The sequence below is a fragment of the Tursiops truncatus genome, chromosome 20, assembly GCF_011762595.2.
Source record: "Tursiops truncatus isolate mTurTru1 chromosome 20, mTurTru1.mat.Y, whole genome shotgun sequence".
Classification (NCBI taxonomy): Eukaryota; Metazoa; Chordata; class Mammalia; order Artiodactyla; family Delphinidae; genus Tursiops; species Tursiops truncatus.
In genome coordinates this window covers 9,001,813-9,020,762 of record NC_047053.1, presented here as the reverse complement: position 1 = coordinate 9,020,762, position 18,950 = coordinate 9,001,813, and the positions used below count along the sequence as shown (strand labels likewise).

At 48.8% G+C, this 18,950-nt stretch overlaps 2 protein-coding genes across 5 annotated transcripts; one reads left to right on the top strand and one right to left on the bottom strand.

Moving 5' to 3' along the window:
* Positions 1–42: 42 nt before the first annotated feature.
* On the top strand, positions 43–5,374 carry ELP5 (elongator acetyltransferase complex subunit 5). 4 transcript variants are annotated; one of them, XR_012328857.1, is made up of 9 exons: positions 46–161; positions 314–374; positions 461–541; positions 2,147–2,367; positions 3,482–3,663; positions 4,018–4,113; positions 4,259–4,359; positions 4,464–4,536; positions 5,006–5,374. XR_012328857.1 is itself a non-coding variant. In XM_033847599.2 (8 exons), exons 1-8 carry the CDS (start codon positions 116–118, stop codon positions 5,118–5,120), a joined length of 903 nt encoding a protein of 300 aa, XP_033703490.2. In that variant the 5' UTR covers positions 43–115; the 3' UTR covers positions 5,121–5,374. The 4 variants fall into 4 exon arrangements, 2 of the variants coding, with proteins under 2 accessions (XP_033703490.2, XP_073654617.1); XM_033847599.2 differs by lacking the exon at positions 4,464–4,536 and having other exon boundaries at positions 43–161; XR_012328856.1 differs by having other exon boundaries at positions 4,018–4,359.
* A 259-nt stretch (positions 5,375–5,633) lies between these two features.
* CLDN7 (claudin 7) lies at positions 5,634–9,555 on the bottom strand. Its single transcript, XM_033847715.2, has 4 exons — positions 7,361–9,555; positions 6,312–6,476; positions 6,105–6,189; positions 5,634–6,020 (listed from the first exon to the last, which is right to left on the bottom strand). The coding sequence occupies exons 1-4, from the start codon at positions 7,581–7,583 to the stop codon at positions 5,858–5,860; spliced, it is 636 nt and encodes a 211-aa protein (XP_033703606.1). The 5' UTR covers positions 7,584–9,555; the 3' UTR covers positions 5,634–5,857.
* Positions 9,556–18,950: the final 9,395 nt, after the last annotated feature.

Sequence of the window (18,950 nt, the reverse complement as noted above, 5' to 3'; positions counted from 1 at the left end):
GGTCTTAGTGGTGGGAGAGATCGTGGATGCCCCGCCCCTTCCATGTGGAGGGGCGGGGCAATGGGTAGTGACGCCATCAGAGGGCGTCCGAAGAGGGACGCGACGCATTTTGGAGATGCTGGAGTCGCTTTTGGCTCTTGGTGGCCTGGTGCTGCTGCGGGGTGAGGGTCACAGACACAGGAGCAGGGCCCAAGGGGCGGAAGTGGAGAGGAAGGGCCGTGGGTAAGAGGCCAGGGGTGGAGGCCGTTACCGGTTCGCGAATGCGAAAACCTCAGTGTTCTCAGGCTGTTTTTCCGTTCCTCGCTCTCCCCAGACTCCGTGGAGTGGGAGGGGCGCAGCCTCTTGAAGGCGCTTATCAAGAAATCTGCACTGTGGTGAGTATCCCGCAGCGTCTCGCTGTCCTACCCGAGAAGGGAGCCTGGGCCCCACTCTTTGACACTCCCCCTCATCTCTGCCTCAGTGGGGAGCAAGTCCACATCCTGGGCTGTGAAGTGAGCGAAGAAGAGTTTCGTGAAGGTTTTGACTCCAATATCAACAGCCGGTAAGTACAAATTGGAAGAGATTTAATTGAATTTGGGACCTCTGTTGCTGAGGAACTCCCCTTCCAGCAACAGAGGCAAACCTGATATGTAGTAGCAGCTACTTATTCATCGAATGGATATGGGTTTTTCAAGAGGTAGGAATTAGTAAGAGGAATGATGAAGAGTAGTATCTGGAGAATCCAAAGCAGGGACCATAGAAGATGAGAGGAACAGAGTAATAAAAGGCCGACAGTACAGGTTAGCACTAGAGGCTGGACTGGAGAACAAGAATAAACGTGTGAAAAAAAAAAAAAAAAAAAAAGAATAAACGTGTGCTGCCTTTTGAGTTATTCAGAATCTGGTGATCAACATGCATCAGCACTAACTGCAGGGTACACAGGGACTTGTCCTACAGGCAGAAGGAACAGTCTATGCAAAATTAGAGAGGTATGGAAGGCATACCTGTTCATGGGAGATGGAAGAGCTTCCTGAGGTCAGACAGAGAGAGGTACCTGGTAGTAAAAGGTCTTAACAGAGCACGAAAAGGAAAATTTGGGAGGAGAGTGATAACATCATACTTGTTAGAAAGACTCGTCCAGTGACCACAGTGTGGAGAATGGGTTAGGAGGGGGCAGCCAGGAGATAGGGATACCAGGTGGGAAGGCTGTTGCAGTAATGCAGGTTCACTCAGATGTATAAGTACCGGTTAAGAACTAGTTGTGAACCAGGAGCTGAGCTAGGCTAGAGCAGTGAATGAAGCCGACATGATTCCTGTTCCAGTGAATCTTAGAGAATAGCGGTAGGAGGCGACAGAGGCCTGGCTAAAGACAGTGGCAGTAGGGATGGAGAGTTTAGGACAAACGTAAAAGGACTTTAGCAGGTAGAATTTCCAGGGCTTAACAGACTGATGTGGGGTAGAGGAAAGCAGCCAGATCAGGAGCTACCTGAATCCACCCATGTTGGGTGGTTAAGAAAGATTACTTCCTGGTCTGGTTAGCTAAGTGGATAATAACAGTTTACACCTGTCTGTTGAGCCCTAATTTTGTATCAGCTGTTATAGTAGAGGTGATGCTGTAAAGATGGCATTCACAAGAGAAGCAGAAGATAGAAAGGAGATGTCTGGGAACAAGTTCTACCACTGTGAAGCTTTCCCAGGATTTCTAGTCCATGCCAGTCTCTTTTCCTGAATCGCTATGTAATCTGTAGTTAGTACCTCAGGACTTGATTCTTGACCTTCTCTAAGCTGTCCTACAGGCAGGAACCATGTCTCAGGTCCTCTCTTTTCTCTTTATCCATTCGAGAATGATACACTTTAGGCATCACTTAGTACTGTGCTGTCAGGAGGTTGGTATTCCTATTTTATAAATGAAGAAACCGAGTCTTACAGAGGTGAAGTAACGTATCAGTTAGGTGACCTTGGACAGGTAGAACCAAGCTTGCAGCTCAGGGCTGCCTGATGCCAAAGTCTGTGCTCTCAATTACTGTATTCTACTTCTCAGTAAAAACTTTTCACTAATGTTTAGGATATTAGTGAAAATTGAGAAACAAGCCACAAAGATCAGAAGCTGAATTTGGAGATTAGGGGGATGGGCAGTAGGATCATGCCTTTCCGTTTCCCTTTGCAGGCTGGTTTACCATGACCTCTTTAGAGACCCTCTCAACTGGTCAGAGACTGGGGAAACCCTTCCTGGGGGTCCCCTGGAAGCCTTGAGGGCCCTGTGCAGGAGGACAGATCCTGGCCCTGTCACTATTGCTCTCGATTCCCTCAGCTGGCTGCTGCTTCACCTTCCCTGCACCACACTCTGCCAGACCCTGCACACTCTGAGCCATCAGGACTCCTGCCATGGTGAGACTCTTCCTTCATTTCTTCCCACCATAAATTCCCCCTGCCAAGGGATGTGCCCCTTTCCACCCTAACAGGAAACATATCAGGGATCTCCAACTGGACTTTCTTCCATCGCTTTAGCCTTTTTCTAGTTCTTGGTTTCTTCATAATGCTATCTAATTACTCTTTTTTTTCTTTTCCAAGTTTTTTTTTCCCTCATTCATTCATTCAACAAACATACGCATACATACACTGTATCAGGTAGAGTTCTAGATAATGGAAAAATAAAGGCTAACTGTAGTCAGGTCCTTGCCTTCCAGGAGCTCAAAATTCCGTAAAGGTATAGACAAGTAAACCAGCAATTACTAGACAGTCTGATAAGGACCATGATGATAAAGGAACATGCACAGAGTACCTTAAGGAAGGAATGTCTTGAAGAGCAAGGGCCATTTTGTCCAGCTGGCGGCACTGGGACTAGCCCTAAAGTACAGTGGGTACTAGAATGGGCTTTAGAGTCAGATACCCAGCTCGGTATGCAGGTGCTTGGTCTCACAGTGCTTCTGTTTCCTCAGTAAAAGCCAAGGAAGGAGGGAGTTTATAGTATGAAGATGAACCACTTGGAATTGCTTTTTTTGTAGATCAGATATGATCAAATGTCAGCAATTTCATACAGTCCAACCTAAAAATGCAAGTATTTAGTGCGGTGCCTGACGCTTTGTAAATGCTGCTAAAAAGGGAGGGAAGGAAAGAGGGGATCTAAGGCACTGACTGGGATCTTGGCAAGTTCCTGACACTGCAGATGGTTCAGTGTGTAAGAGATGAGGCTGGAAAACAAGCGGAGAACAGATGCTGAAAGTGTGGATTCCATCCTGAAGGCCTTGAGGCGCTCCTGTGGAATGATGTCAGAGCAGTGCCTTGATTCGATGTGCATTGGAATAAGAAAGTGTTTCAAAGGTGAGGGCTGAAAGAGGTCAGAGCAGGGCAGTGACACTGGCCGAGGTCAGTCAGGATCCTGGCAGAGCTCTGAGGGAACGTGGCCCTCTCCTTCCTTTTTTCCTCTTCACTATTTGATCCCAGGCCTCCCCTGAATGCTCCCTACTGCCCTTCGTGCACCACCTTTCTTGTCCCTCTCCAGGTGACAGCTCCCCAGGAGAGCAGGTGCATGTGCTGGGCCTGCTGCATGAAGAGCTTCACGGCCCAGGCCCCTTGGGAGTGCTGAGCAGCCTTGCTCAGACCGAGGTGACCCTGAGCGGTGCGATGGGCCAGGCCTCAGCCCACATCCTCTATCGGAGACCCCAACAGCGCCTGACCCACCAGGTCAGAAGCACAGGAGAACTGGAGGTTGGGGTCAGAGAGGAAGAGCAATAAAACGGCTGATGCGATGGAGCACTTCCCTAGGCTCTCGTGGTTTGAGCATTGCCCTCGTTGTATCTCCACAGCTGCCCTGTGAGGTAGATTGTTTTATTATCCCCATTCTGTAGCCTGGAAAGCTTAGATCCTGTGAGCTTAACCAATGAAAGACACTGCCTTCCAGGAGATGAAAAAGGAGAACAAGAGCTGGAAGTAGCCAGTTACATAAGTGGCTGGGAGCTGGGGCGGCAGGTCCTGGTTCTCTGGTTTGCTCAGTAAGACGAAAAAAACCTTCTTAATACTCTTCTTTCTTCTCCCCAGACTCAGTGGTTCTCCATCCTTCCTGACTTCAGCCTGGAGCTCCAAGGGGGGCCGCCCCTAGAGCCCCAGCCTTACCCAGATCCTCGTGTTCCCTCGGTATCTAAGAGAGCCAGGGCCGGAACAAGGGGATGCAGTTTGGAGTCTGGAAAAAGGAGAGAGGGGGATAAAGACTGCAGAGGTTGGGGGTGGGGTCGGGGATTTCAGTGATGGGGCAGAGTGGCAGCATCCTTTGTCTCTACAGATGGACCCCACGACTCATTTGACTTTTAACCTTCGCCTGTCCAAGAAAGAGAGAGAAGCCAAAGATAGCCTGACCCTGCCCTTCCAGTTCAGCTCAGAAAAGTAAGGTTGGGGCCTCAGTGCCCGGGTCCCTGAGCTAAGCCCAGCATCTGGGCCTAAGAGGTGGGGCAACAGCAGGTTGTTGATTAACCTCTTAGACTTTATAGGGGCTGAAGTCCACTTCCAGAGGCACGTCTGGGGAGGAGTTCTCTACCCACCCAAACCCCAGCAATGGCAAAGGTCCTTTATGTCTTTTTTCTCTCCGTTAGAGCCTTGGGTCCCAGCTCCACAGATATCCCTAGAGTAATCTGGGCCTGGGTTGAGCCAGACCAGACCCTGGGGAAGCGGCCCGGTCTCCAGGCAGTGGTGCTAAGACGATAGGAAGCTAGATGGGTATGGTAGAGGCAGGTTAATAAAGGCTTAGTAGATGCCTGTTGTCCTGTGCCCAGTGTGTGGGCAGGTGAAGCAAGACTTCGGCAGGATCCTTGCCCTCACGCTGCTAAGAACTTAGGCTATTATGAGAGCAGTATAGGAGTATCTACCCTGTACCAGGTGGTGCTTCCGTGCTAACTAAACGAGGTCACACAAAGGGACTTAGACCAGGAAAACATGGAGGCCAAAGAGGGAGTCACTGTCAAGGAAAGAGGGTATCCAGACATGACCCATTACCCACCCTCACCAGCACCCATCTCCCTTTATGTCTTCTCAGACAGCAGGCGCTACTGTGCCCTGGGCTGGGCCAGGCTACCAGTCACATTTTCTATGAGCCAGATGCTTACGATGACCTGGACCAAGAAGACCCAGATGATGACCTAGATGTTTAACTGGCCAGGAGATGTGACTAGACTAATTGGAGGAAGAGGGAGACCTTGGGCCCATAACCATCCTTCCATTGTTTGCATTGGCCTTAGCCTGTCTCTGCCCCATCTTTGTTCCCTGTGTCTGTGGAGGCCGTGCCCTGTGACCCATGAGACAGGGAGCAGCTTCCAGTGAGGAGAGAAAGTGGAATGGGGGCATAAGGGAAGGTGACACCCCCCCCAAGCCTAATAAAATCTTAATTTTTAAATTAAAAACAAAAGCTCTTTGGTTGCTATTTAAGCAAGAGTTGCGAGTGGATAGGATTGGAGGCTGGGCGGGGATGAGGGAAGCCAAGAACATGAGTTGTTTAGAGTCAGTAGTCAAAAGTGTCGGGGACTGCATGACTGAAATGGTGGAACTGGGACACCGTTGCACACCATTGGTGCTCAATAAATGTTTTTTTTAACTGAAGTAGGTACACTTTAGGTTCTGCAAGGATCTGGGTTGGAAGAAAGCAGATGCCCCAAGGGAAAAAAGTCTACTTTCCAAAACATATTTTTATTACTGTACAAAAAGCACACCCTCCCCCTTTTTGTCTCCCTGCCACCCAACACCCCAGGGAACTGTACATGGTGTGCTGGGCTAGAGTGACCGCAGGCTTCTGCTCAGCACCCTGCCCACGGGTTGAGCTCTCTGCCCCAGGTCCTTTCAGATGTCTGGGGGCACCTCTAGGCTGCCAGGCTGGGGTAAGGGCATTCCCAGCTTACACGTACTCCTTGGCAGAGTTGGGCTTAGGGTAGGAGCGGGGTGCACGGTACCCAACTTTGCTCTCACTCCCAGGACAGGAGCAAGAGAGCAGTGCACCTCCCAGGAGGACCAGAGCGGACCCTGCCCAACCAATGAAGATGGCAGGACCAAACTCATACCTGTGGAGAGAGAATTGGGGTCAGAAACCCTGGCCTGCCTCTTCCGACCCCAGACCCCTTAGGAGGCAGGGCTCCCTTACTTACTTAACATTCATGGGGACCAACGGGTTGTAAAAGTCTGTGACAATCTGGTGGCCATACCAGGAGCAAGCTATCAAGGCAGCAAGACCTGAAGAAAGAATGAGGATTGAGATATTGTGAGCTCCCTGCAAACCAACACCGTGCCCACCCTTACCCCTCCAGGATGGGCAAGAAGAGAGTCCTTGGGCCCACCTTGGACTTGTTGCTCACCTGCCAAGATGAAAATGATGCCTCCGGCCATGGCTGTACGGGCCTTCTTCACTTTGTCGTCCCCCCCACAGTTTGTACACTTCATGCCCATCGTGGCCACAAACGTGGCCAGGAAGCCCAGCACCAGGGAGACCACCATTAGGGCTCGGGTGGCCTGCAAGGCCGCTGCAGGAAAGGGGGAAGGATGCCGTCCTTGATGGAAATGCCAGCGGCCCTCGGATGGCTCCAGCCTCTGAGTCGCCGGCTGCACCCACTCGCCGCAGGCCTGGGGCCCCCTCGACGCCCAAGTCCCGGGCCAGAGCGGGTGGATCCCGCCCCCTCCCGACTCCGCGGGCCTTCCCGCTCCGCCCCGCCCTCTCGACTCTAGGATCCGCCCGGGGCGCCAGGGTTTCGACGAAACTGCCCCGGGGAGGGGAAAGGGTGAAAGGGTACATCGAAGAGGAACCGAGGTGGTGGCCTGAGCCCCGGAAGCGGTGGTCGGAGCCCCGACGCCGCCCGCAGATCCCGGCCCTCGTCCCAGCTCTGACCCCACTATCGAGGCCACGGTTTGTGGCTTCGGCTAATCTGCCGATAAGATTAGAAGCCGCAGGCGGCGCCCCAGGACTGACAGGGTGCACGACTCCTCGGCCCTCGGTCCGACCCCGCGGGCCCCAACCCAACTCCGAGGCCTCCAGCCCGCGCCGCCTTTTGTCAGAGAAAAGGGCGGGAGATGGCGGAGGCCGTGGCCTCCTCGGGGTGGGGGGAGGGGAAGGCCCCGCCCTGGCCCCAGGACTCGGCTTCCCGGGAGGTGCTTGGGCCGCCGGCCGCCAAGCCCGAAGACTAGGCCGGTCCGCAGGCGAAGAGGGGCGCAGCCGGCCCCGGAGGCGCGCACGTGCAGCCCCAGAATCTCGGCCCGCGGCGTCCCCAGCCCGACCGCTTCCGCTTCCTCCTCTCCGCCCGCCCTCGCCGGCAACCCTGGGCGTCGGGCCGTGTGGCCTGGGGCGGGGGCCCGCGCCCACCCCGCGACCTCGGCCCTGGACGCGTCCGCCCCGTCGGTCCCGCGGCCTTACCAGGCAGGGCGAGCACCGAGTCGTACATTTTGCAGCTCATCATGCCCGTGCTCTGCGTGACGCAGTCCATCCACAGCCCCTTGTACATGGCCTGGGCGGTGATGATGTTGTCGCCGGCGTACGAGCTCACCTGCCACTGCGGGATGGCGGTGCACGCCACCAGGCCCACCCAGCCCAGTAGAGCCATGGAAAAGCCCAGCAGCTGCAGGCCCGAATTGGCCATTTCCTCCCTCAGAAAAGACGGGAGGCGCCGGGCTGGCGAGTTTTGTCCCCCAAAGAGGCAAAAAAGTTTTTGGCCGAGTGCTTGCAAATCTTGTCACCGAAGTAAACACAAATCTACCCCTCCGGCGGGGCGAGGATCTCACAGCAGAGGGAACAGGACTGGTGGCCGACAAAAGCAATCCGCGAAGACCCGGCAGTTCCCTTCGGCGCTCGGCGACCCTTCCCAAACAAAAGGTGGAGGGGCCGTGTGGGCGCGGTCCCGGGTGCTGGAAGTCCCCAGAGTATCCTGGGCTGTCGGCCCAAGGCTGCTGTGCGATGAGAGGCCGCTCAGCGGTGAGCGGGCAGGTGCGGGCGGACAGGTGCGGCGCACCTGAGTATATGTAGGTCGTCGGGGGCGCGCCCCCGCGGGCACCGGGAGCGCGAGGCGGGGAGGGACCGGAGGGGCGGCCGAGGATGACCTGACGTCACCGAAGGGACACTCACCTGAGCCGGAAGTTCTGGCCCCCACCCCTCCTGGCCCAGGTGAGGAGGAAGAAACCTGAGCACCAGGGTCACGCCCCTTCACTTGCCGGGCTTGGACCGCCGGAGGGGAGGAGGCGGAGTCTTCTCGGGAGTCCCAAGCTCCGAGTAAGCCCCTCTGGACCGGAGGTCCCTCGGGCACCAGGATGTCCCTTCCCCTCTCCCCGACAGGTGCTCTAAGAGCGCGCCGGAGCCGGAGCGGGGGGGGGATGCCCCAGACCTGCCTTGGCTCCACCTTTCCCCCACGCAGGGACTCTCGGGTTCTACTCTGGGCGCTCTTTGTCCCGCCCTACTTTCGCCCCAACCCTCTGCTCTTTTTCTCTTTTCCTAGCCGATCCCACCTTCAAGGGCTCTGGCTCCAATCCTGCAGAACTCCCCACTTCAGCAGCCTTATTGGAGTCTCCACCGCCAAAGCCACCTACCTCCTAGCACCCACCCACCCCTCGCCGCTGTCGCCCTCCAACAGACACCCGGCTTCCAGGCATGGCGCCCCAACACCCCCCATCTCCTTGGCCCCTATTCCGATCCCTGCTTGACATGACTTAATGGCGGGGCCGTTGGCACCCCACCTCCCAGCGTTCACTATCCCATCCCGCCTCAAGGGTCCTTGTAGCAGAAGGAAGAAACCGCTGAGGCCAGAAGGCAGCAGAGGGTGGGAGCGAGGTAAAGCCAGGGTCAGAGTCTTGGCCACACCCATCATTCCGCTCCCTTGGAGTCTTTCCAACTTGTCCTCCACCTTTCCTTCTTCCTCCTCCCCCAGCCCTGCACACATTTCTCTCCCTCATTCTGAGCCTGGACCTGACCCTTTATGTGCCCTCTCCCACCCTCTCACCATTCTGTCCTCCAGAACACCTGGCTCTAATGTAGCCTTTGATTCAGCCCTCAGATTGCCACCTCGCCCTCAAGTTTCTTCTCTCACTCTCCCCGAGCTATGTATGGCCCCATCCTTTCTCCACACATCTCCTCCAAGCACCCCCCGTTTATTCATTCCTCCCTCATCTGTTATCATCTCCCCTTCCTGTCTCTTCCGCTTCCTATTTTACTTCCTACTCTTTTGGTCTACCTTTGTGCCCTATCTCCAGCCCCCTTGGAGCCCAGCATCACCAAGTAGCCTTTCTTTGCATCTTCCTGAGTGCACATCGCTGCCACCGCCTTGTCCAGTTTCCTCCCAATCTTCCTCTCCAACCTCCTGACACCGCTCAGGCTCACACACCTTTCTTACTCTGTCTCTCATTTAATTTTTCTCTCTCCTTTTTTCACCTCAACTCTCTCACATTTCCCGTCTTTGCTCCTCCCTCTCAAACATTTCTCTGTAAGTCTTTCCTTCTTTTATTCAATAAAAATATTAAAGCGTCCTTCATGCTCAGCTAATTAACCTGCTTTTCTATAAAATGCAGACTTTAATGAACTCTTTTTTTTTTTTTTTTTTTGCGGTACGCGGGCCTCTCACTGCCGTGGCCTCTCCCGTTGCGGAGCACAGGCTCCGGACACGCAGGCTCAGCGGCCAGGGTTAAGGGGCCCAGCGGCCAGGGTTAAGGGGCCCAGCCACTCCGCGGCATGTGGGATCTTTCCGGACCGAGGCACGAACCCGTGTCCCCTGCCTCGGCAGGCGGACTCTCAACCACTGCTCCACCAGGGAAGCCCTAATGAACTCTTTATTATTCATTTTAATTTTTCTACCTTTTGATTAATGGTGAGGTTCTTTTTTTTTTTTTTTCAGGTGCTTTCCAGCTCAGAAATTCCATGTTTCTCATTACGTAAGTATATCCAGCTCCCCTCCAAGTTAAGAGCATCTCAGGCCAAGCCACCATCACCTCTTGCCTGGACACTGCAACTGCCTCCAAACCAATCTCCCTGCTTCCCTCCTGGTCCTTCTAAAATCTATTCTCCGGAAGTGACTTTTTTTTCCCCAAATAAACTTAAATCTTGTCACTTCCTGTTTAAAATCCTTAAAACTTCCAATGGCACACTTTTGCTCCTATTGCTGCACTGGATTTGGCTAATAAATGCCACACTGTGGCTTACCAGACTGTGCGTCAGCCACACTTCCTGAACTGTGCTATGTGCCTTCCCACAACAGTGCCTTTGCACTCTGTTCTCTATGCCTGGGTGCTCATCTCCATCTACCCCACCCAACCTCCCGCTACCTTGCTAACCGACTCATCCTTCAGCTCTCAGCTCAAATATTACTTCTCCTGGGAAGCCTGGCCTAACTACCCCATCCCAGGCTGAGTCAGATCACCTGCTGAATGCTCTCACCGCTACACGTACTTTACTTTCAAAGCTCTTATCATGGTTAGAAACTATTTACCTTGTGTGATTATTTACTCTATGTCAGTCTCCCCACTGTTAGGTTCCAAGAGGGCAGAGATGTGTCTGAATTTTATCACCAATAAATAGTTGATGAATGAATGATTAAATTGCAAATTAACAAGATTTTCATCCACTTGTTTGACAAGTAGAAATTTTCTGAGTCCCTATGTAATGTACCAGGCACCATGCTTGACACGGGGGCTACAGCTATAAACAAGAGGACACTGCAGACTTCCCTGGTGGTCCAGTGGTTAAGACTCCGCGCTTCCACTACAGGGGGCACGAGTTCAATCCCTCGTCAGGGAAGTTCTGAATGCCAGGCAGTGCAGCCAAAGAGAAGAAAAACAAAAAACAAGAGGACACTGCACTCAGGTAACTTAGATTCTAGAGGGAGGAGGCTGGCAATAAAGACATAAAAATGGTGCATGTTTTGAAGGCAATAAAATAGGGTAATGTGTTGGATGAGGTTGGGTCCACTCCAGAGTGAGGTCAGGGAGACCTTTCTAGGAAGGGACTGTTAAATAATGAGCCAGCCAGGGGAGAACCATATTATAGGTAGAGGGAACAGCAAGTGCTAAGACCCTGTGTCGATTGTCCCTTTGAGACTTGTTGTATTAACTTAAAGCAGGATCTCTCAACCTCGGCACTGTTAATACTTGGGGCCAGATAATTCTTTATTATGGGTGACTGTCCTGTGCATCATAGGATATTTAACAGCACCCTTTACTTCCACTGATTTGATGCCAGTAGAACCCTCCCCAACACCCCAGTGTGACAATCAAAAATGTCTCCAGAATAAACAACAAGGTCCTGCTGTATAGCACAGGGAACCATATTCAATATCCTGTGATAAACCATAATGGAAAACAACGTGTATGTGTATTTGAATCACTTTGCTGTACAGCAGAAATGAACACAACATTGTAAATCAACTACACTTCAATAAAGTAAAAATTTTTTTAAATGTCTCCAGACATTGCCAGATGTCCCAGTGAGGGGATGAGCAAAATTGGTCCCAGTTAAGAACCACTGATTTAAAGTGTGACCCGTCAGCATCACTGTGGAGTTTTTGCTCTAGTAGCCTTCAAGTAAAGAGTTGGGTCCAAGGAGCAAGTGGATGGATGGTTGGAATTAATCAGGATTTGGATTTTGCTAAAAAGAGAGAGAAGGGGGAGTTCCCTGGTGGACTAGTGGTTAGGATTCTGGGCTTTCACTGGTGTAGCCTGGGTTCAATCCCTCGTCAGGGAACTGAGAATCCAAAATAAAAGAAAAAAAAAAACACAGAGAGAGAGAAGGGATTTTAAAGTATTTGCATGAGAGTGATTATGTGCTAGATCATGGATATAAATTGGGTATAAAAGAGAGTAAACATAAAAAGTAGTCAGTGTCGGTGGATAGTGAAAAACTGATTGGGTCAATGATTTCAAGGTCTCCATGAAGTGAAAGGAGTAGGGATACGTGAGTAGATGACCCGGAAGGCTAGGAGGTGATCATAAGAGGTGCAAGGCTTGAATTCCAGAAACTGGAAGAGGGTGTTTTAGGAGATGACAGAGCCATGAGTAGGGGCCTGAGGGTGGGCTGAAGAGAAAGGTCACTGGAGAGGAGACTGAAGGCTGAGAGACTGTAAGTCGGTGGAGTACCCTGGTGGGCTTTGAAGTCAACAGCAATGATGATGAGAACATAGGTGTAAAGAGGAAGACGATGAGCCAGGTGCTAAAGTTGTCAGTGAACGTGGGTGAAGGATCAGGCTGGAAGACCCCAGCAACAATTAGAGGTAGTGGGCAATTTACTTCCAGAGATGAACGTCATAGGAGCAGAGGATTTCGAAGGATGAAGGAAGAATAATGGTCTAAAGTAGCATTGAGGATCAGTACTCCCAGCTCCAGACCCTGAGGTATATGAAGTAGGACCAAAAATAGGCCTTTATTAAAAGGGCTGCTGGGACTTCTCTGGCGGTCCAGTGGTTAAGATTCCGTGCTTCCACTGCAAGGGATGCAGGTTTGATCCCTGGTTGGGGAGCTAAGATCCCATGTGCCATGCAGCGTGGCAAAAAATAATTTAATTTAATTTAAGAAAAGGGCTGCCAGGGAAGTGTGTCTTCCAAGACAGCCAGGTTTCAGAAAGGAGCATTCAGAGAAGAGGCTGGCATATAAGGGTGATGACAGATGTTGAGTCCAGAAGTTACAGTGGAAGAATTTGAAAGATCAAATTTGGTTGGAATATTGGATCAGGTTAGGGGACCTACACCATATGAGGTAGGCAACCTGATGTGGAAACCCTACCAACTTGTTTATTTCTATGGGAAAATATGTTTTGAGTTCTGAAAAAAACGGATAAATAAGTGAACTCTGGAAACTTGCAATGTTATTTTAATATTATGTATTATAACTCAAAAACTCATTATTATACAGGTCACTGGTGATGATTTTACTGGTCAGACCAAGAAGTTATACACCCAAGGCAGTTAAAATATTCCAGGTTCCAATTCCACCCCATTCAGGAATTTATTCTCGGGCCTCAATTGCTTCATCTATAAAATAGGAATGATAATATTTTGCCTGCTTGGGAAACAGGATGCTGGTCCAGATAATCTCCTATGATTCAGCCTGGAGTGCATTTTGAGATACAGATCTGGAGAAGGAGTGAAAAAGTGACCAACTCATTTTCTGAGGCTACGTTACTCTTGCCTCTGAAATCAGTTAAGGGTAATATAAGTATTATAGGCCCATTTCATTTATAAATACAGATGCAAACATCATTAATAAAATATTACTTAACCAAATGTAAAAAATGTTTTTAAAGAGTAATACATTAGGGGCTTCCCTGGTAGCGCAGTGGTTGAGAGTCCGCCTGCCGATGCAGGGGACACGGGTTCGTGCCACAGTCCGGGAAGATCCCACATGCCGCGTAGCGGCAGGGTCCTTGGGCCATGGCCGCTGAGCCTGCGCGTCTGGAGCCTGTGCTCTGCAACGGGAGAGGCCACGACAGTGAGAGGCCCGTGTATCACAAAAAAACAAACAAACAAAAAAAACACTCAGTTTGCATCACTGACAAAAATTATGAAGCATCTAGGAAACCAAGTATTCATAAGACCTCAGTGGAAGAAAAAATTTAATTCTACTAAAAAACATAGAAGATGACTTGAATAAACAGAGAGATAGTCCATGCTCTTAAATGGGATGACTTAACATTATAAAGATATCACTTGTCCCCAGAATAACTTACAATTTGATATATTACCCATAAAAATTCATCTGGTGGTTGTTTTTTGTTTTGGGGGAGGGTTTTTGAAAGATCTTGATAAGTTTACCCTCAAATTTGTTTGGAGCAATAAGAAAAAAAAAACAAAAAAACACAAATGGTTAAGTTGACACTGAGAGGGAGGATTTCTCCAGTGGTCCAGTGGGTAGGACTCCACGCTCCCAAGTTCGATCCCTGCTCGGGGAACTAGATCCCACATGCACGCTGCAACTAAGAGTTCACGTGCCACAACTAAGAAGTGCACATGCCACAACTAAGGATCCCTCACTAAACATGCCACAATGAAGATCCCACGTGCTGCAACTAAGACCCAGCACAGCGTAAATTAATTAATTAATTAATTAAAAAAAAAAGTTGACGCTAAGTGGTAAGAGTAACAAGAGGGATCTTGCCCTTCCAGAAATTTAAACTTGCTACAAAGCATCCAGCAACAATAACAGTATAGTATTAGTGCAAGGACAGATACACCAATGGAACAGAATACCAGAGACAGACACTTGTATATATCAGAATCGGACATGTGGTAAATGTGGCTCAATATGAGGAAAATAAATTGGATCCCTAACACCCAAAACAAGGATGAACTCTAGATGGATTCAAAAGAGCTAAATATCAAGAGTAAAACTATAAAGTTATTGGAAGAAAAGGTGAATTTGTGATGCAGAGATGGAAAAGAACATATGCAAAATTTCAAAATCACAAACCCTAAAGGGAAAATTGGTCATTCTGATTACACCAAATTTAAGGATTTCTATCAAATGAAGTTCACCGAAGAAAAATTAATAGGCAGCCGATACAACAAGAGAAAATATTTGCAATGTCCAAATCTGACAAAGAACTGATATTATTTGTTTAAATGTCTTGCCCATCAACAAGAAAAATATTCCAAGAGGAAATGGGCAGAGAATACAAGGAGGGAATCTGCAGAAAAAAGACGGTCAAAGTGCTAACAAGTGTTTAAAGGGATGCTCCGAGCCGTTAAGTAATCACAGAAAACTGCAGTAAGATATCACCTTTCACCTACTGAACTGAGAAATATTAGAAATCGAAGCAAATTGTCATTTGATTAAAATCTCATATAGCCCATTCTGAATTTTAAAAGATTGACCATCTTAAGTGTTGGTGAGGGTGTGGAAGAACTGGAACTTTCAGACATTGCTGGTGGGAATGTGAAATGGGACAACCACTTTGGAAAACAGTTTGGCCGATTCATAAAAAATTACACACTACTGTCTGCTGCTAAGGTTTCCACTACAGATGCAAGAAAAAAGTGTCCTGGCACTTTCTGTCTGTCTGATTGTGGCAGCCCAGACTGAGTGGGGGAAATATAGGGAAAAATTGTTTGCAACTCAGAAATGACCTTGTGAGCAGAAAAAGCCTGGTTTACTCACAAAAAAAAAACAAAAGTTACACACATACCTATCATATAATCCAGCCGTTCTACTCCTAGGTATTTTCCAAGAGAAATAAAAGCATACATGTCCTTACAAAGACTTGTATCTGAATGTTCCTGGCAGCTTTATTTGTAATGGCCCCAAACTGGAAATAACCCAGATATCCATCAACAGGTGAATGGATAATCAAACTAATTACTATGGATAATCAAATCAATGATATTTCCCAACAAAAATGAATGAACTCGTAATACACGCAACAACATACATGAATCTCAAAATAATTACAGTAAGTAAAAGAAACCCAGACAAAAAGAGTACGCTCTGTATGATTTCATTTGCATAAAATTCTAAAAAATGCAAACTGGCCCATAATGACCGAAATCAGATCAGTGGTTGCCTAGAGGCTGAAGAGACGAATTACAAAGAGGTACAAGGAAACACTGCGGGTGATGGATGTGTTCATTATTTTGATTCTGGGGAGAGTTTCATGGGTGTATACCTATGTCAAAACTTATCAAATTACGGATGTTAACCTGACTTACTGTGGTAATCATTTCGCAATATATACAAATATAGAATCATTATGTTATACACCAGAAATTAATGTTACATGTCAGTTATACATCAATTAAAAAAATCTTTTGACTTACCAAATTGTACATTTTATTTCATAAAAAAAAATTTTTTTCTTTTTCTTTTTTTTGCTGTGTTGCGTCTTCATTGCTGCATGTGGGCTTTCTCTAGTTGTGGTGAGCAGGGGCTACTCTTTGTGGAGGTTCGTGGGCTTCTCATTGCAGTGCGCGGGCTTCTCATTGCAGTTCGCAGGCTTCTCATTGCGGTGGCTTCTCTTGTTGTGGAACATGGGCTCCAGGTGTGCAGGCTTCAGTAGTTGTGGCTCGCAGCCTCAGTAGTCATGGCGCACGGGCTTAGTTGCTCCGCGGCATGTGGGATCTTCCCAGACCAGGGCTCGAACCCGTGTCCCCTGCATTGGCAGGCGGATTCTTAACCACTGTGCCACCAAGGAAGTCCCCAAATTGTACATTTTAAATATGTGCAGTTTATTGTTTGTCGATTATATCTCAATAGAGCTGTTTTAAAAAAACAAAAACAATTAACTGTATTCAATTCTATTTTAAGCACGATGTGACTATTACATTATTCATCTTCATTAAAACCCTAAGATGTAGATACTATTATTATCTCACTTCTCATTTTACAGATGAGAAGGCACAAACAAGGCACAAACAAGGCACAAAGAGCTTAGGTAACTTTCCCAACGGCACGAAGTTAGTAAATATCAAAGCTGGGACTCAAACTCAGGCAATTTGGGCTCTTAACTATGCATACCCTTAACTATCCTGCTCTGGGTGGATGCTGCCTGAGAGGGTATGGTGGTAGTGGAACCCTCCCAAACTGCTGATGGAACTGGACACTGTGATTGTCATTCTTATGAGCAAGCTGGTAACTCTTAGTCAAATTAGGTGTAAGTATACCCTATGACTCAGCAATTCTGCTCATGGAGATAGATAGAAATAAAGACAAAGACCTAGGCAGAGGCAGAGACATATCCCCCATAAAGAGCCTTGTGTGAAAATGTTCACTGCCACGTTATTTGTTGTGGTTGGGAAGTGGAGGTGACGTGGGTGCTTATCAATGGGATGACTGACATTGTGGAGTATAATGCAACAATAAATTATGCAATAAATAAATAATGCAATAGATTAATTATACAACAATAACTTTGATAATCATAGAACATGAATGGGGTTTTTATTTTTCTGGCTGCGCCCTGAGGCTTGTGGGATCTTAGTTCCCTGACCAGGGATCGAACGCATGCCCCCTGCAATGGAAGCTCAGAGTCCTGACCACCAGACCACCAGGGAATTCCCTGAATGGGTTTTTAAAACATAGTGCTTACTGAAAATAAGTAAGATCAGATTGAAATATGTAACCAGTTGCTATTTACATAAATTAAAAATGTGTGCACACAAAAAAAGTCATGTTTTGCAGGTGAGCATTAAATACATTGGAATGGTTGTCTTTTGAGGGAGGACAAATGAGAAATGGGTGTGGAAATAAAAGAGAATAACTTTTTAAATAAAAACAAGATAAGATAGAGAACAGTGAGGATAATGTACCAAGAACTGTGTCATTAATTCAATCCTCTGTACCTGAGACTCTCATATATTGACAAAAACAGTGACGGGACAAAGGGAGGAGATGGCATTGCTGGAGCTCAGGGGTCCAAGCTTTCCCTCCAGAAGCTGGAAGCAAAGTGGGCCTGTAGAGTAGGAGCTGGACGCAGAGAGAGGGAAGAAATATTCTGGCTTTCTCCTGCCCTCCAATCTCTTACCTACTGTGGGCTGCACCAGGCCAGAAGGCAGTGAACACAGGAGCTTGAAAACAAAAGCCCACTGGGATCAACTCCCCATGACATAGGGCAGAGCTTAGGAAGGGCTACAACTGGTTCTGAGATCAAATGGGCCAAAGATTAATTTCTAGGCAAATCAACACACACAGGCTCCAGTGTGAAGTACCCACTCGTGTCCTGTGTCTCTCTCCTTCCTTTTCCATCCTCTCTCAATCGACCTCTTTCTCCCACCGTCCCAGCCATTTTTCTTCCTCCCTCCCAACTGTCTCTCCTTATTCCTGTTGTATCTTCTACTCCTCCATCACTCTCTCCATACACTTTACTCTATCTCCTGTATCTAGCTCCGATTTGCTTTCCTTGATTCCACTTTCTCTGGGGTTTAAACTCCTGGAAGTGTCAGAACACAGCATCTGAATGAGATCAGGAATGTGCCGTGCCCTGAGTGCCAGGGCAGACCCCAGCCCTGCACTCCACCTGTTACACTGACTTATCATCTGCCCCCAATCTGTGCCTCCCCCCAACTCCCTTTTTTCCTCTTCCCACTCTTCTTGGCTTTTCCTCTCTCCCTGCCCTCCTCCCTTTGTGGTATTCCAGCATCCCTGGCTTTCCTTTTACCTTCCTGATTGGTCCCTCTCTGCTTCCATCAATCGCTTCTGCTCCTTTCTGCTCATAAATGATTGGTTCTCCTCAACCAGCAGACCTTAGTTCTTCATCTACATCCCCTTGGTCAGATATGTGGAGCCATTCACCAAAGGTTTCCCCGCTTTGTGATTGCTCCCTAATCCGCATTCTTGGCCATCAGGAGCAGACCCTCATTCCATTCGTTCAACAAATATTTACTGAGTGCCCACCCCTAGGCTGGGTGCTGGGGATACAGAGGTAAACAAGATGCTCATCTGTCCTCAAGGTTAAGGTGCAGAGAAGAAACTATGACAATACACTATATTGGGGACACATGGACTTTTTTAAAAAAATAAATTTACTTATTTATTTTTGGCTGTGTTGGGTCTTCATTGCTGCACGCAGGCTTTCTCTAGTTGTGGCGAGCGGGAGCTTCTCTTGTTGCAGAGCATGGGCTCTAGGCGCACGGGCTTCAGTAGTTGTGGCACGCGGGTCAGCAGTTGTGGCGCACAGGCTTAGTTGCTCCGCGGCATGTGGGATCTTCCGGACCAGGGCTCGAACACTTGTCCCCTGCAGCGGCAGGCAGATTCTTAACCACTGTGCCACCAGGGAAGTCCTGGGGACACATGGATTTCTGGAGGAAAGCCAAGGAAGGTGTCACAGAGAGGGTGAGCTTTTTTTGGAGGATGAATAGGAGTCCTCTGGTACTGCAGACTGAAGGATTAGCATGGCAAAGGCACCAAGGAGTGAAACAGCACAGTGTGTTCTAGGTACAAGAAGTGGTTAAGGGGGCTTCCCTGGTGGCGCAGTGGTTGAGAGTTCGCCTGCCAATGCGGCGGACACGGGTTCGTGCCTCGGTCCGGGAAGATCCCACATGCCGCGGAGT

Excerpts from the sequence above, each read along its gene's own strand:
- CLDN7 (XM_033847715.2), bottom strand. The coding sequence starts at position 7,583 with ATGGCCAATTCGGGCCTGCAGCTGCTGGGCTTTTCCATGGCTCTACTG. Across the intron at positions 6,190-6,311 it reads CATCATTTTCATCTTGGCAG|GTCTTGCTGCCTTGATAGCT; the intron begins GTGAGCAACAAG and ends TTCTTTCTTCAG. Across the intron at positions 6,021-6,104 it reads TTGGTCCCCATGAATGTTAA|GTATGAGTTTGGTCCTGCCA; the intron begins GTAAGTAAGGGA and ends CTCTCTCCACAG.
- ELP5 (XM_033847599.2), top strand. The coding sequence starts at position 116 with ATGCTGGAGTCGCTTTTGGCTCTTGGTGGCCTGGTGCTGCTGCGGG. Across the intron at positions 542-2,146 it reads GACTCCAATATCAACAGCCG|GCTGGTTTACCATGACCTCT; the intron begins GTAAGTACAAAT and ends TTCCCTTTGCAG. Across the intron at positions 3,664-4,017 it reads AACAGCGCCTGACCCACCAG|ACTCAGTGGTTCTCCATCCT; the intron begins GTCAGAAGCACA and ends TCTTCTCCCCAG.